Raw genomic sequence first — 16,000 nt, 5'->3', positions numbered from 1 at the left:
CTCACAGAAATATTTTATCCACCGGCTGCATTAACTCCTGTTACATGTATACAGCTGATCCTTAGAAGATCATGTCCTCATTGATTTATCTCTACATGTGGCAAACACAAAGTGACACACACATCCGCACCTCATGGGGACATCTAAGCTTCAGAGATTGGTGAAAAAAAAACAACAAAAAACTCTTATCCTCATGACCCCCCAGCGGGAAGTGTGACAAAGTCAGAATTGGTTTATGGAATAATGTCATTAGTTTCCACCAGGAATAACCTGAATTGATGGAGCAGGACCTTGGTGCAGATGTGCCGGCTGCATGCATGCTAAGCAGAGAGACAGACTGTGTGGCTCAGTCGGCAGCCGATTGGCTAGTAGCAGTAGACAGTTCTTTGAGGCAAGCTCACAAAGCTAAGGCGGTGAACAGGGAAACATCAAGCCTGAAAGAACTAGCAGCGAACAGAGCAGCTTCTCACTCCGCAAGCATCACTTCTGGATACAGGCTCTGGTGGAAGTAACTCTCATCACCAAGAGGGAAGACCAGTATGACAACTTGGCCAGAGGAAGCCTTCTCCTTAGTTCTGAACAGCATCTTATCCATGGACCTAGCAGTCAAAGCTGTTTGCCTATAAAGAGAAGAACATTTAACCAAGTTTATTTGTAATTCACAGATTTTCGAGGTTCCTCCCGGTCCATGTCCCTTTGCACATGGTGAATGTTGACTCGTGAAAGGCAAAGTGCGACCACGTCACCGTAACACGTCACCTTTCCGAACATTTTAAGGAACCTAAGATAATATTACAGCTAAAAATGTCCGACCAGGAGATTGACGACTTTGATGTGGACAGCATGTCGGACACCTCAAGAATGATCCCGGGGCTCCCCCCGTATAATATGGAAGACCAGCTTTTACCTATGGAGTCTCGGAGCAGGTGGGGGTGCTGGATTTGGGCTTTGTTTGTGTCTGGAGCTAACTTTTTGGCTTTTCTTGTTAACTCAATCATCCTGGCTGTCATATTCACCATCGTCTTGACTCCGACCATCGTAGTGGTTTATTTTGGATTTAAATGCCATTCGAGGGTAAGTGCCTAAAGATTGTGTGACTTGTGTGCATGTGCTGTCTAGTCAAGAGAGGGAAGGGTTAAGAGCTTTCTTTTGTCTTGAAGTCTACAATCTGGTATTATCAGATATTAACACTATCCGTCTAATAGAAGCCATACTTTACTCACATGGTTCATGCATGAGAAAGTCGACCAAATCTGAATGATGTATTGTTCATGTGTATAATTATTCTCTGGATATGTAGTTGCACGTGAAGTTCTGACATTGGATTTGGTAAGTAAAGAATTTAGCAACGTGCATCAATCAACTTTTTTTCACAATGAAACAGTACTCACCTGTCTGGTCTCCCCACCCTGCTGAGTACTCACCTGTCTGGTCTCCCCACCCTTGCCACTGTGACGCTTACCTGGTCCCATTGTTCACCACTTTCTGGTCTTCATCTAGATCTTTTTAGCATCTATATTATGGGCTCTTTATGGGTCTTCTGAACTAAACCTGGGTCACCACTGAATTCTACGGTGATCTAAGTTCAGTTATAGGGAACTTGTCATCACTTTCTTCTTGTCTAGGGAATTAGGTTGATCCTGGCAGATTTTTCCCTCCCCACCATCCCTGATGTGTAGATCTCATCCAGTTTAGGTATAGGAAGAAATCTATCAATCAAGGTCGTCAGGGAAGGCAGAGGACACCAGGGACCACCCCAATGACTAAGGGTCAATTCACACTGAGGAATCGGCACCAAAATTCCTAGCAGAATCCCTGTCGCAGACTAGGTTTGGAATTCCACCTGCCTCAGCACCTCAATGTAAAGTATAGGTCACCCCGGCTTTCAGCGGCTCTCTGCTCAAAGAATTGACATATAAATTTTTTGAGTGGAGAGGTGCGGAGAGCGGAGGCACCCTATACCTTACATTGAGGCAGACGGAATTCTGAGCCGAGTCCGTGACAGAGATTCTGCTCGGAATATCAGTGCCGATTCCTCAGTGTGGACTGACCCTAACAGTTCAGGCAGTGTGAAAGTTTACTTTTTTATGTCAAATTACTTATTTGATTACCTATACTGCCGAGAACGGGCAATAGCAAGGAATAGCAGAGCCATATCTGCACTGTGCTGTTCATCTTTTACAGCTTTATTGGATCCTATACCCGATACTCTCTGGCACCGAGTAAAACATCTGGAATTGCTATTTAGCGATGGACAGTGCTGTGAGCAGCGAGAGACAGTGCAGCTATGCTACTGCCCGTACACAGCTACTGTGTATGGATGCAGTATAGTGACAAGTTTTTAGCAGAAATTTTTACCAAAAAGGGTACTGAATAGGCTAGTCAAATATATTACAAAAACTCATTTTGTAATTAGGAGAGTGGCCATAATGTACATGTTAGAATGGGCTCATGTTATGTCCATATGGAGTAAACCTTAGCTGATAAAGTCTTCCCGAATAGTCTTCCTGAATATACATGGTCAACACTGACAATTGATCAGATGATAATTTAGCCATTATGGGCAGTGAATAATCCTTCATATCACATAACCTGAACACATGTGTGTTAGATTCACCCTGTGGCAGGTTTACAGAGAAAGAAACAATTTTGAAGGAGCTACAGTGTCTAAGGCTATGGATGATTATATATATGTATATATATATATATATATATATATATATAGAGTGTTGATTTCTAGTCTTTATTAAATATTTCCTACCATTTAGCTGTTACTCAGAGAAACAGAAGATACAGCTATCCGAGGGACTTTGTGCTGAGATTGTAGACAGGAGGAGAGAAGCCTTGTAGGACAGCTTACATCAGTTACATGGGCTAGTAAAAAGAAAAAAAAAAAAAAAGAGGAAAACACACAAAAAGTGCAGGGGGGAATCACATGGGCTGTGTACAATATAGAGAGAAAACTCACACAACAATAGAACAATAAATCTTCTTTCACTTGCTCAGAAGGCTCTTCATGTACTCCAGCAGTATAGCCTAGCAATATACTACCATCACTTCCAATAACAATTACTGGTTAGAGAGGTGATAAGTTGGATTTAGTATTTGCAATAGGGTTCGGATTAACCTCAGTACTTGTCAGGCTCTTAATAATTTATCTACCACTTTCTCTCTGTGTTCCTTTGTGTCTCCTTATACATCCATTCTTCTATAGGAATACCTTATTAAGGTCTCGTCCCCTGAGTAAATTCGGCATGCATCGACTGCAGTAATGATGTGGTGTTCCTTTAAATTGTTTTTCCTTTTTCTCGTCTGAATATGGATGATATTCCCCTGAAATTTCACTGATTCTGATGATGATGCCAGTGACAGTAAATCAATGCACGGGGACACTGTGACAACTACAATTATCACATGTGATGGCTTAAGTGCAATGAGCCTCACGCTGCATGATGGGGGGTTATGTGTTCAGTATTCTGCTGCACATCTCACATTGTCTCTGTATGTATTCTCTATGTATTGCTCTGCAAAAGTAGTCACTCTTTGATGTTTTTGTATACATTGTATAAAGAATAGAGATGAGCGAACCGGGTTCGGGTTCGAGTCCATCCGAACCTGAACGTTCAGCATTTGATTAGTGGTGGCTGCTGAACTTGGATAAAGCTCTAAGGTTGTCTGGAAAACATGGATACAGCCAATGACTATATCCATGATTTCCACATAGCCTTAGGGCTTTATCCAAGTTCAGCAGCCACCGCTAATCAAATGCCGAACGTTCGGGTTCGGATGGACTCGAGCATGCTCCAGGTTCGCTCATCTCTAATAAAGAAGGAATACATAAGAACTAGGGCCCTATATCTGTTTACTCCCTATCTTAATTTACACCCATATGTATTAATCACTCATGTACAGTATGTGGCTATGTTCACACAACGTAAGTTCAGTATTAATCACGGACGTTGTTGTCAATATGCAACATGGCCGTGATTAATACTGAACTTACACTGTGCTGCAGCTAGAGGGAATCCCGTCCGGAGTGTATACACATATAGTATACACTCCGGCCGGGATCGCTAGCGGCGCTGCAGAGAATAGCGGCTGTAGAGAACCTGTCAGTTCACACAATAAGGCGTGCGACTCTGGCTGCACGCTTTATTGTGTGCAGTGGCGAATTGGGATGCGCCCGCATCCCAATTCATCAGAAATAATGATCACCCAGCCGGTACTGCAGTAGCCCCGGCCGGGTCACAAATCGGCTGGTGTCTTACTCCATGTAAATATGGCCTATACATATATTCACCCCCACATTATTTACCCCCCCCCCCGTATGTATACTTTGCTGTAAAACCCCTTAATAATATCAGATCCAACCCAAGGGTCCCTGAGTCTACAACTCCTCATAGTAATAACATGAGGACCAAGAAGCTTCCAATTGGCACAGTGACAAAGTCATGGAGAACTAGGGCTTAAAGTTGGTATCTAAAAACTTATCCCAGCAGCCCACAGACCATCATTAAAGGGTTTTTCCATCTGACAGAGTTAAGGGATAGCTAGGTGATCGCTGGGGTCTGATAAACCATCTACAATCATCATGGAGCATGAATGGAGAAACGGCATGACCACCTGATCCACCGCTCTTTTCTAATGGGAAATGGGTTCCTGTTCCTGAAATCTCAAGGGGCTATATTAGTCGGACCGACGCCTGTGATCAGCATATCATTTTCATCATGGGGCCATTAACAGTGTGTAGACCAGGTTGAGGAGCTGAGCCCGCTCCAGACTCAACAGCTACCACTACTTTTAGACGCTGACAGCTGTCGTCAATAGCCCAAATAGAGCAATCTCCAATACCGGCTATTTAGCCCTTTAATGCTGCGGTTATAGCTGACAGCGCCATTTACACAGTTATACCGCATGTCACTGGTGGTTCAGGGGTCAGATTGGGGGGAGCCCATCAGTTGTTATGACAGCCCAAGGCCTTTACTAGTCCTCCATGCCTGCCAGCCTACACTAGCAGATTGCCAATTAAGCAGATCAATGCAATATAGAAGTACAGTTTGATTGCTCAAAGAAGTTCCCTAGGGGGACTAAGGAAGTAAAATGATTTTTAAAAATAAAAGGGAAAAAAAAATCCCCAATTAAAAAATAAGCAAACATAGTTGTTATTGCTGAACAAGGAACTATCCAAACTGTTAAAATACAATGTTATTGGATCTTGCACAGTGAATGGCATAAATCAAAGGGGTACTCATGCAAATATTCTTTCTTTTAAATAAACTGGTGTCAGATAGTGCCAGAGATTTGTAATTTAGTTCTACCTCAAGACTTCTCTCAAGTCTTCCAGTACTTATCAGTTACTATATGTCCTGCAGGAAGTGGTGTATTCTTTCCAGTCTGACACAGAGCTCTCTGCTGCCTCCTCTGTCTATGACAAGAACTGTCCAGAATAGTAGCAAATACCCATAGAAAACCTCTCCTGCTTTCCAAAGTGGAAAGAATACACCACTTTTTGCCGGACATACAGCAGCTGAAGACTGGTACTGGAAGACTTGAAGTACTGGAAGACTTGAGATTTGATGGGTAACAAAAAGGTTAAAAAGGTATCCCATAGTTATTTCTTATCCACAAGATAGGTGATAAGTAGCAGATCAGTGGGGGTCTGACAACTGGAATCCCCGTTGATTTTGAAAACACTGGAAAATTTTGGTTCAGAATGAATGAAGTTTGGGGCACATTCACTACCGCAGGATTCCACTCGGAGTTTCCCCTCTTTTCCTCAGTGTGAACGCACTCTTAAACGGCAAGGTAACGTATATTTTCATATTAATCACGGCCTAATCACGGACATTGTTGCAAGCGCCTTATTAAGCAAGTGGTGTCCATGGGGTGTACAATTTGTTTGTTATCTTTATTGCACCTTCATCAACAGTTTTGGAGACTATGTATAAAATATATCTGCCCCATTTTACACTAAGCCCCCCCCTCCCCCCTTCACCCCTGTTGAGGTTTATCGAAACATTTTTTTTTTTACTGTTTAGAGTCAGATAGAGTGACATTCTTTTTTCTAATCTGTTTCTATTATCTTCATGGGGGCTACCATCCTGCCTGATCTGTTTTTAACAGCATTTAGTGATATTCTTTACAGCAAGCATCATAGTACAATAGACAGGAGCAACCTCTATTCACTTGTATGGGAGTCCTTTAGACATGGTCTGCGACCTGTTTAGAGATCATTTTACAAGTTGCAAGCTGAAATCTGACCATCCCCTATTGAGAATGGTCTGGTCCTGTGTTATCTATATACCAGCGTCTGTGATGATAGGGAGGATACAGCTCAGAAGGGATCTGTACAGAACAGGGAGTGTCTTCTTATTATAAGACTTAGAGGCCAAAATGAAAACTGAAGGTGTCAGGATTATTTAATAACATAGATGGCAAAATGGAGAATTTGAATAAATAAATCATAAAAATAAAAAAAAAATAAAAAAAGATTAAAATCTTTAAAGGGGTACTCCGGCGGGGGGGGGGGGGGTTCCGATCTGGCCGGGGAGGAGGTGGCTGAGGGCAATGACGTCCACTTACCTCCCCGGTTCCAGCGGCGGGTCCCGCATCGCGGCGCTCCGGTCCCCGCTGCCCAGCCGCTTCCTGGTCTCTGACGCGGGCTTAAGACATGGCGTTTCAAGTCCGCACAGCCAGTCAGTGACGGAGGTGGGATCTGCCGCTGGAACCTGCCGGAGTACCCCTTTAAACATCATTGTCTGATGATACATTCCCTTTAATTGTATTAAACGGAGAGTACACCCCTGCAGACAATAGGATTATATGTTCTTATTAAAGCTGTCTGTATTATATTAATGTTTCTTCAGAATATTTTACTCATCTAACCCGATTTGCATTCACAATCCATCCTTGTTGTTCCACGTTAATATTATGGATACATTAAATGGCTTAAATCCTCAGTAATAACAATTTGTGGTGTTTTCCCATTGTGAAAACTTCATGTATAATCCCATAGGAATTCTTTTAAAATAACAATGTTGCCAATTAAACCAGGTCAGAACAAAACCATAGGGGTCAAGCGACGTGATGTCAATCCACCCCCCCCCCCCCCCTCCCCCAGTCCCTGCGGGCTAAAGAAGTGTAAATCCTATTAACTAATCCCATTGAGGGGGAAGAAGGAATTGATGCATCTCGGCAAACCTGATCAATTGGACATTTGGACGACCGTCGTGTTATATTACGTCCTTTGGGCTTGTGTTAATGCACTGACCATCACAACACCATGAAAATCTTAGTGAAGAAGTGAATTACAGAAGGCAAAATAATGATGGTGGTCGGTAAAGCTTTCAAAAAGCTGACCATATTTCCTTTAAATTATTGGTAAAAAAAATAACAATGCATTAAAAAGACACCACAATAATGCAAATACAGCCTGCCAGGGACTTGTTTACATCAGCTGTCTCAGAAGGGAGGGGGGAGGAGGGGGAGACAAGAGAGAAAAGAAAAGCTCTCACACAGATTTTTGTGTCTTCAGCAGAAAGCAGCAGCTGAGAACTGTGGGAAAGAGACTTAATAGATAATAAGTATGGAAGGAATTGTTAGTCTCCCTCGGTGAAGATAGTGGTTAAGCATGATGGAAAATAACTGCACAACCCCTCTGTTTCGGGAGAGATAAGCCACAGCCAGAGCTCTTACCACTCCCCTCCCCATAGAGAACTAAGGAACACTGGGCCGTGCCGAATGTTCCTCTGTCTGGGGAAGATGGGGGCTGGTCTAGAGCGATAACTGATGGCCATCAGTACTTGACGGCTTATGGCAAGCTTTAAAAGGGTTATCCAGCACTACAAAAACATGGCCACTTTTCTCGCTCTCTTGTCTCCAGGTCAGGTGTGATTTGCAATTAAGCTCCATTTACTTCAATGGAACTGAGTTTCAAACCCCACCCAATCTGGAGACAAGGGTGGTGAAAAAGGGGCCATGTTTTTGTAGCGCTGGATAAGCCCTTTAAACACAAGCACAAAACTTAGCTGCCACCGCTTTAGCTATCTGATTTATCTGGAGCAAGTTATGGCAGATTCCATGTTCCTGTTCATGTTCTGATCATGATCCCCCCCCTCCCGGCGATAATAGAGTCCTCAGGTCCGGAAGGTGGAAACCTCCACTATGCACACTGCCCTGTAAGTTGGTCTAACCTCTTTAGTAGCTCCATGATAATTGCCCCTTGACCAGAGCAGTAGCTTCTCTCCACTAGAGACGTCCGACTCCACGCTAACCAGTATTAAATATCATCAACCCATAAATCAGCCCCTATCCCGAGCCAAGAGTTCTACAGAGGCCTACCCAAACATATTGCAATAATATATTAAATACACATTACACAAATAAAGACAAGGCTATCCATATCCCCCCCCCCCATCCCCCCCCCCCAAAAAAAAAGATATTTTAGAGTATAAAGTACAGTATATAAAACGTAAATCAGAACAGATAATAATGCATAATAGATATGTTAGGTAGGTTGGCCGATTCCCAGCCCGGGTTGGAGGAGGGGGTGTCTTTGGTTGCTTAATAGAATTGCTTAATTGGGTTGTTTTTGCTGCATCCAGTTTATTTAGGTCTGCATGATAAATAACCAGTGCGTACAGAACATTGTAAGTATCAAAAGGTTTATTCAGAGATGTTTGTTTGCAGCCTGAACATGTTTTCTTATTCATAGATTGGAAATGTACAAAAAAAAAAAAAAAACCTCTATGGACAATAACAATAAAAAGTCAAATTTTTCAGCAGAACATATAGAGGACTGGCTAAAGGTCCTCAGGGAAATCAGCATTCAAGTAACCATTATCCATAAGAGGAAGAGTAACAGTGATCTGTGGGATGATCTAATTGTCATAAATCTAGCACGAATAACACCAACATACATCATCAATGTAATATCATATTACAAACCCGAGAAATTGTAATGATAATTGCCCAATTTAAATGCATGAAACGATAAATTCATTTTGGCGTTTTCTTGTTTTTAGACTTTTCCTAAAGAATTCTATTACTTGAACAATTTAAAAGTATGTCTAATATCTAAGATCCCATGCTCCCCTCAGGTTGGGTGCAGTGATGAGAGGGGTTCCACACAGGTGATAGGTAGGGATGAGCGAACCCGCCGAGGTTTGGGTTCGAATGAACCTGAACTATCGGCTTCTGATTCCTGCTGTCTGCCCGCTCCGTGAAGAGGGTGGATACAACCTTGAGGACCGCCTGGAAAACTGGGATACAGCCATAGCCATAGGCTGTATCCCAGTTTTCCAGGCGGTCCTCAGGCTGTATCCACACAGGCTGAACCCCTCTCATGAAAATTCATTGTTGGCTGCACGTCTCCTGTTTACACTGACAGATGTGTGGCCGGTAATGATAGATTTTACTGCCGTACAAAAAATGTGAACAGCTGATCGCTGGGCTTTTAACGCTCGTTGACTGTTTGCTGGCTTTTTACCATAGGCGACTATTGGCTGAATGAGCGTTTGAAGAAATGCCTGTTACTGATGACTGACCTGTGTAACAGGGCCTTAGGCTATGTTCACACTACGTAAGTTTCCGGCCATAGCGCGTTCCGTGAATAAGCGGCCAGAGACTTACGTAGTTTGCGTACAATGGAAAGTATACGATGTACGGCTGCACAGTTCACACTACGTACGAACTTACGCCAGGATCGTACGCGGCGCCGTAAAAAATGAACCAGACCATTGTTTGCGGACGAAAATGCCGTAACTTACGCCCGTAGCGTTACATGCGGTCCCGTACGTAGTGGTGATTTCTTCATTTTTGCAGCTTTTTGTGCCGATCCAAAAGGTTCTGTGGGGTGTCCGGGGCTAGGCGAACAGTCAGAAAACAGGAAGTCCTGTGTTCCCCAGGCCATCTGAGCACTCACAGAGAGAAGGCAGTCATGTGACTGATGGACACATTGAGCCATGACTCTCTGTACTGGCCGGAATTCCTGGGTTTAGTCTCTTTTTTTCAACCAGTACAAGTCAGAAAATCTGCCTTCAGGAGACTGGACCTGGATCCCTGGTAAGTACAGCTTTGTGTTACAGCATGATAACAACAACAAAAATAATGAATGTTCATTGCAAACTTGCTTTATATCACATCTACTGCTGATTTAGTTTTTGAAAGTTATAACGACAGCTACACTTTAAGGCCATGAGGTCTGGCTAATCTGTCAACCAAAAAATATAAACAGTAATTTGCATATTTTTCCCTAACTGAATTACAAGCTGCCTGTGTGTCTGCAGAAGGAACCTGCTAAGTAATAAAGTCCTGCGATCACAGCAGCATTGGCGCTGATGTAAGCAGTGTATATACAAATGTGGGAGTAGTAGTGGTACCGGGAAAAGTAGGGGAGTAGTGGTAAATGTAATGAGAGCTAACAGGCTTTAAGATATCATGACTGTGACTGTGTTGCATCTCCACTGCATCTATAACATTGGTAACAATTCCCTTTAAAGAGTTTGACCAGCAGTAACCTGAAAATGTAGTATTCTGTCAGGCTGCGGGAGACACAGCAGTGCGGCATACTTACCTACCTGCCGCTGCCATTGCTTTGACATGCTGCTCCCACTGGAAATGGCCACTTAGCATAGACGCCATTGAACTATGCTGTACACTATGCAGAGTGTCCATTTCTGGTGGGAGCGGCATGTCAGTGGATGACAGTGGCAGACAGCGGGTGGCCTGGGAACAAGCAGGAGCGGGACAAGTAAGTACACCACACTGTTGTGTCCCCTGCGGCCTCGTCAGCATCGTAGATTTTAAATCTATGCCGGACAACCCCTTTAAGTGAGCTGAATATTCTAATTTGTATAATATTAAAGTCCTGTTATCACTGCAGCATGAGCACTGATATAAGCAGTATAAATATACTAAAAGAAGGGGAAATATGGGCTAACAGGCTGACGGTGACCGCAGCTCCACTGTATCCATAACACGCCCGACAATGATAACAACTTCCTTTAAGTACTAGGAAGAAGGAGAGGTCTGCATTATTAATGGCTTCCCATAAATACCGTACATCAGGCTGTGTGAGGTTTTTGTTCCTCATTTCAGCCGATAACTGATGACACACTTCACTGAACTCCGCTCGCTTAGACCTTATCATAATCTCTCATCTCACAGAGGTGACAACAAGATTTCCATGCTTGGCCATTGCTATGTGGGTCTTTAATGTACATAAATCAGAATACAACGTTCTAATGTTATCTATAGACCACAGAGATGGGCAGACATGTTGTAGAGTTATAACCTGATTGACTGTTCTGTCTTATGTATCACCCTAGTGTCATTGTATTATTATTGTATGGGTCAGGCCTGATTATTTGGTATCTCTTCTGTCCGTATGTAATCACCTCTTTGTCCAACCATACCATGATAGGAATGGTAGTTTTGCAAATGATAGAGGGCCGAAGTTTCTCAATTCTGCTGTACACAGTCGATCAAACCCCAAAGGCAGCGGCGTCATCAGACTTTAGTATAAAGCTTATGAGCGCCAGCAAGTACATCGTTTTAATATTGTTACATCAATAGAGTCCTCTTTTTTACCTGCAGTCTATTCCTGGTCACCAGCCTGAAGCACTGGGGTTGGGCCCAGTGTCCCCCAGTGTGACGTTCTGCCCTCTCCTGGTGCTGTGCGCAGGAATAAGGATGCAGTTAAAAAAAAAGGACTGCGGCACCGGCATCACCGCAACGGCAATGTAAAGATGTTAAAGGGGTTGTCCCATACAAAGGACACCTGTGATAATACCTGATTGACTGAGTATAATTATATCACCCGTGAAATACTAAGGATTACAAATTGCAACAACGGGCGTGATTTATGTAAACCATACCTTGTATGAACATAGCCTTAGGGCCCTATTCCACTGGACGATAATCGTTCGCATAATCGTTAACGATTAACAATCTCAAAAGACCGCTATTGCGAAAGACCTGAAAACGCTCACTTATTTCCATGGAACGATAATCGTTATTTATGATCATATTTGCGTTTTTTCTTCGCTATTTCTTCGCTATTGCGTTCGTATCTACTGCAAACGACCGAACGACGTCTTATGCAATGCGAACCATTTGCGAACGTTTTGCAACGATAAAATCAGGTCCAGGTCTTATAAAGCGATCAACGATTTCTCGTTCGGTCGTTAATCGTTAACTGCATTTCAACCAAACGATTATCGTTTAGATTCGAACAATTTAACGATAATCTGAACGATAATCGTCTGGTGGAATAGGGTCCTTAGGGTAGATTAACTTGTAGCTGTCCCTCCCGAGCCATTTAGGTACCATATAACGTTGTATAATGGCTTTGGATTATTTGAGTGTTTTGACCAGTTTATATTGTTTAGATGGTATTGATGAGACCTATGTGGTACTATTGGTTCAGCTTTATATGGCTGTATTATGCAGGCGGTGTGTGATGACAATGTTAGGGCACTGTATAGTGGTATTATTATAACACTTGGGAATTACAGTCTGGTTCCATATCACTCACCAGGTCCCCTGGGATAGCAGGCCTTTGCCCGGTTTATGCCACTGGATGTCCTGACACAATTTCGATGTGCGAGCTCAGACAATTTGCATGAAAGGTCATTGACTAATAAATGGCTTCCTCCGTCAAAGCTGATTTTTTTTTTTTTTTTTTTTTTTTTTTTATTGAGAACCCAGGGATGAATAAAAAGGCAAGGCCAGCTAGCTGCTGTCGTCATGGCTAAGTCCCGATGTGCAGTGAACTGAAAAAAACGTCCTTCTCTCCCCATTAAGTTATTCTTTCAAGGCATATTCATGCCATTGCTGACCTTCAGTAATCTGAATGGAGACACTTACAATACATTTACTACACGTGTAGCCCATCTAGGAGCTGATGTTACCCTAAGATGCATAGCCATGCCATCCTCCAGGGTCTATAAATACATGTTTTTGTTTTGGGCGCATACATTACATGACATACATGAGATTGTGTGTATTTCTCTGCATAATTTCTATAGCTAATTAAGAGCGGGAAATAGATCTATATAGACTTAAAGCATTTATTCTCTTTTTCCGAGATTTGTCACATGTAAAAGTTAATTGGCTACTTTGTTAGCATGTACTGTGACTAAGTGGCAATTTGTAGTCTTCTGCAGAGAAGCAACTGAACGGATGTTGGATGTAGTAAATATTAGCTAAAGTGAGAGTCGGCGTCAGTTATCGAGAAACACTGATTTGTTTTGAGCCCCACTGCCCACTGTCTGTTGTCAGGGGATTTCTGTCTCTAGTAACAGACAGAACTAGAACAATTGCAGGGACTATTGGTTTTATTTGTTTTGAGCCCCACTGCCCACTGTCTGTTGTCAGGGGATTTCTGTCTGTAGTAACAGACAGAACTAGAACAATTGCAGGGACTATTGGTTTTATTTGTTTTGAGCCCCACTGCCCACTGTCTGTTGTCAGGGGATTTCTGTCTCTAGTAACAGACAGAACTAGAACAATTGCAGGGACTGTTGGTGCAGAAGGTTAAAAAAGAGAGAACCTGTAAGTATACCTGCAAGCTAATCTAGTGTGCCTGTTGAACATCATCTACACAGTGTTTCCTAAGCCCAGTTCTCAAGGACCATCAAAAGGTCATGTTCCGAGGAGTTTTGTTCTGAGGAACATTTATCAAGACTGGTGCACTCCAATCTTTAATAAAGCCCAGTCCCCATTTACCCAGCCGGATTTACAAAGAGGCGCATGCCTCTTAGTAAAGCTGGTGGGACCTGTGCCTGTCGCTGGTGTAGATTTCTGCATGGTTTACACCTGTCTAAAGGCACGGGAGGAGGCTACGATTAGAAAAACAGACTTGGCCACTAGGTGTCTCACTTCTCTGTAATCTCTCTCCCACTGCATGTTGTCAGGGGATTTCTGTCTCAAGTAACCAACAAATTGCAGGAAGTGGGACAGGGCTCAGCACGTGAACTGTGTCTGAGGGAGAAGGGAGAGCCTTTATACTTTACCTGCAAGCCAAGCTAAATCATCAGTGTTCTCCAATTCCAGTCCTCAAGGAATATCAAAAGATCTTGTTTTGAGGCGGTGATTGGCTGAGTGGCCTGTCAGTGCAGAGACCGGAACAGAAGGCAGAGCTGCAACTGCAGAGACCGGGGAAGGCCCGAGGACACCTGGAAATGTGGTAAGGTAAGTAAATAATTTATTATTTTGCACAGACATCGCTAAGGATGTCTGTGCAGCCCTTGCTGCCTGATAACCGGCCTAGCAGATCAGAGATCGTTAACACTTTATGATTGGGCTGTGTAATGGGACCCTTACTTCTTTTCACTAACCACCCATAAAGGTATGGGCAGCTGTGCCATGTACCGGTTTCCCCTCTTGCTTTATGAGTGCTGCAGTGTAATTTTCACTTTTTTGTCATGTGGTTGGTACCCCACCTATTGAGTAGAGTGAAGTTGTGCAAAAATGTTGTGACTTGTACAATAAATGTCTCTAAAAAGACACGCCACTCTAGCTTAAAGCATTTGTGACACTTAAAGGATGATCTCAAAGTAGCTTTTCAACTGAAAACTAAAAAAAATATGGACATATTTTCTTTTTTGTATGAATGTTGGCGATGTAATATCAAAGAAGTGCTCAGAAGTGTTCCCTTAAGAATTAGTATGAGTTTACCGTCAAAGTCTGAAGTTCAGTCTGTGCAGGTCAATACACTTAGAGGAAAATCAATTCTTCTTCATCTACCAAGACAAATAATACTTCAGCTTAAATACTGCACTTGGCAGTTTACATTGGCTTTTAATTATTTAGCGTGTTTTCTGCTAACAAAACCATTAGAAGTTGCTTCCCAAAAACTTTTTTTTGGAAAGGTGACCAAAATGTCTTTTAAATCTTCCTGAACGGAGTGGTCTGCTTCAGATTGTCCTTTATTTGCCATAAAGAGCCTCTTGGATGTTTCACTGCTGCAGCGCCTCCGGAGCGGAAGTAAAGCATTACACAGTTCCTACTGAAGCAAATAGGCTGTCCCTTTATAGACGGACATGCTCCTCCAGAGCAAAGAACACATTTTGTAGCCACAATCCACTTTAGTGTTGAACGAGGATCACCACTAGTAAACCATAACTATTGGTTTATAAATTACCCATGCACCTGCACTATAGAGGATGAGATGGCCGCTCACTTTACCATGACGAAGAAAAGTTATTATTAATATTGTTCTTGGCTCATTAATCTTTTCATCCCTTCCTAATGTCCCATGCATAAAGCAGAGCCATGTGCCTATAGATTGTATAGCACTATATGGAGGCCACACTAATCTTTAGTATTACGTCATATGGCCTTCAAATGTTCTCATAACTTGCATAGTGGGGTTCTGCATGGACAAAGTTATTCACCCCTAAATGTAAATAATCATTTATGGGAATTTGTAGAGAAGACCGGGCACTCACCAAGTAGTTCTGCTAATTTATTGTAGTCCAATATGCATCAGATACGGACACGTTTTGGCATGGCCTTCAGCAGTTTAGTCCTTAGAACTTAGAACAAAGCTTATGAAGGCCATGCTTGGCCGAAACGTGTCCTTATTATAATCTGATGCATATTGCTCTACAATAAATGAGCAGAACTAACTCGAGCTCACTGACCCTCTGAAGTGCCGTCTGGCGTCATCATACATGGTAAATCTGGTGAAACTTTTCACACTTTTTCTAGTGGATTTATATTAACAACTTCCATATAAAATATGAATGTATAGATAGGGCTATATAGGCATTGTGGGGGTGTACAGAGTTGTAATATGCCTATGTATGAGGCCTTACATCTCAGTGCACTACCTTCTTTATCTTTACACTCAATTGCCTTATTTCATTTCCGCTCTCCAGCATCCAGATCTTTCTACTATACGGGTAGTTTCATATACATGTAATTTTGGATCCATATATTCCTCCACATTAGAGACGCAAGCTATGGCGGACTAGAACCAAAAGCATTGAAGATC

At 42.6% G+C, this 16,000-nt stretch overlaps 1 protein-coding gene across 1 annotated transcript in view; it reads left to right on the top strand.

Moving 5' to 3' along the window:
• The first annotated feature begins 292 nt into the window (after positions 1-292).
• Positions 293-16,000, top strand: part of TMEM88B (transmembrane protein 88B) — a 65,798-nt gene continuing 50,090 nt past the window's right edge. Inside the window, exon 1 of the mRNA XM_069947711.1 lies at positions 293-1,074. Coding sequence (XP_069803812.1) covers positions 805-1,074 — 270 coding nt within the window. The 5' untranslated portion in view covers positions 293-804. The remainder of the gene's footprint in view (positions 1,075-16,000) is intronic.

This window comes from Dendropsophus ebraccatus, chromosome 12 (assembly GCF_027789765.1).
Source record: "Dendropsophus ebraccatus isolate aDenEbr1 chromosome 12, aDenEbr1.pat, whole genome shotgun sequence".
Taxonomy (NCBI): Eukaryota; Metazoa; Chordata; class Amphibia; order Anura; family Hylidae; genus Dendropsophus; species Dendropsophus ebraccatus.
The sequence above is the reverse complement of the archived record's forward strand: the minus strand, read 5'-3'. Positions and strand labels throughout refer to the sequence as shown.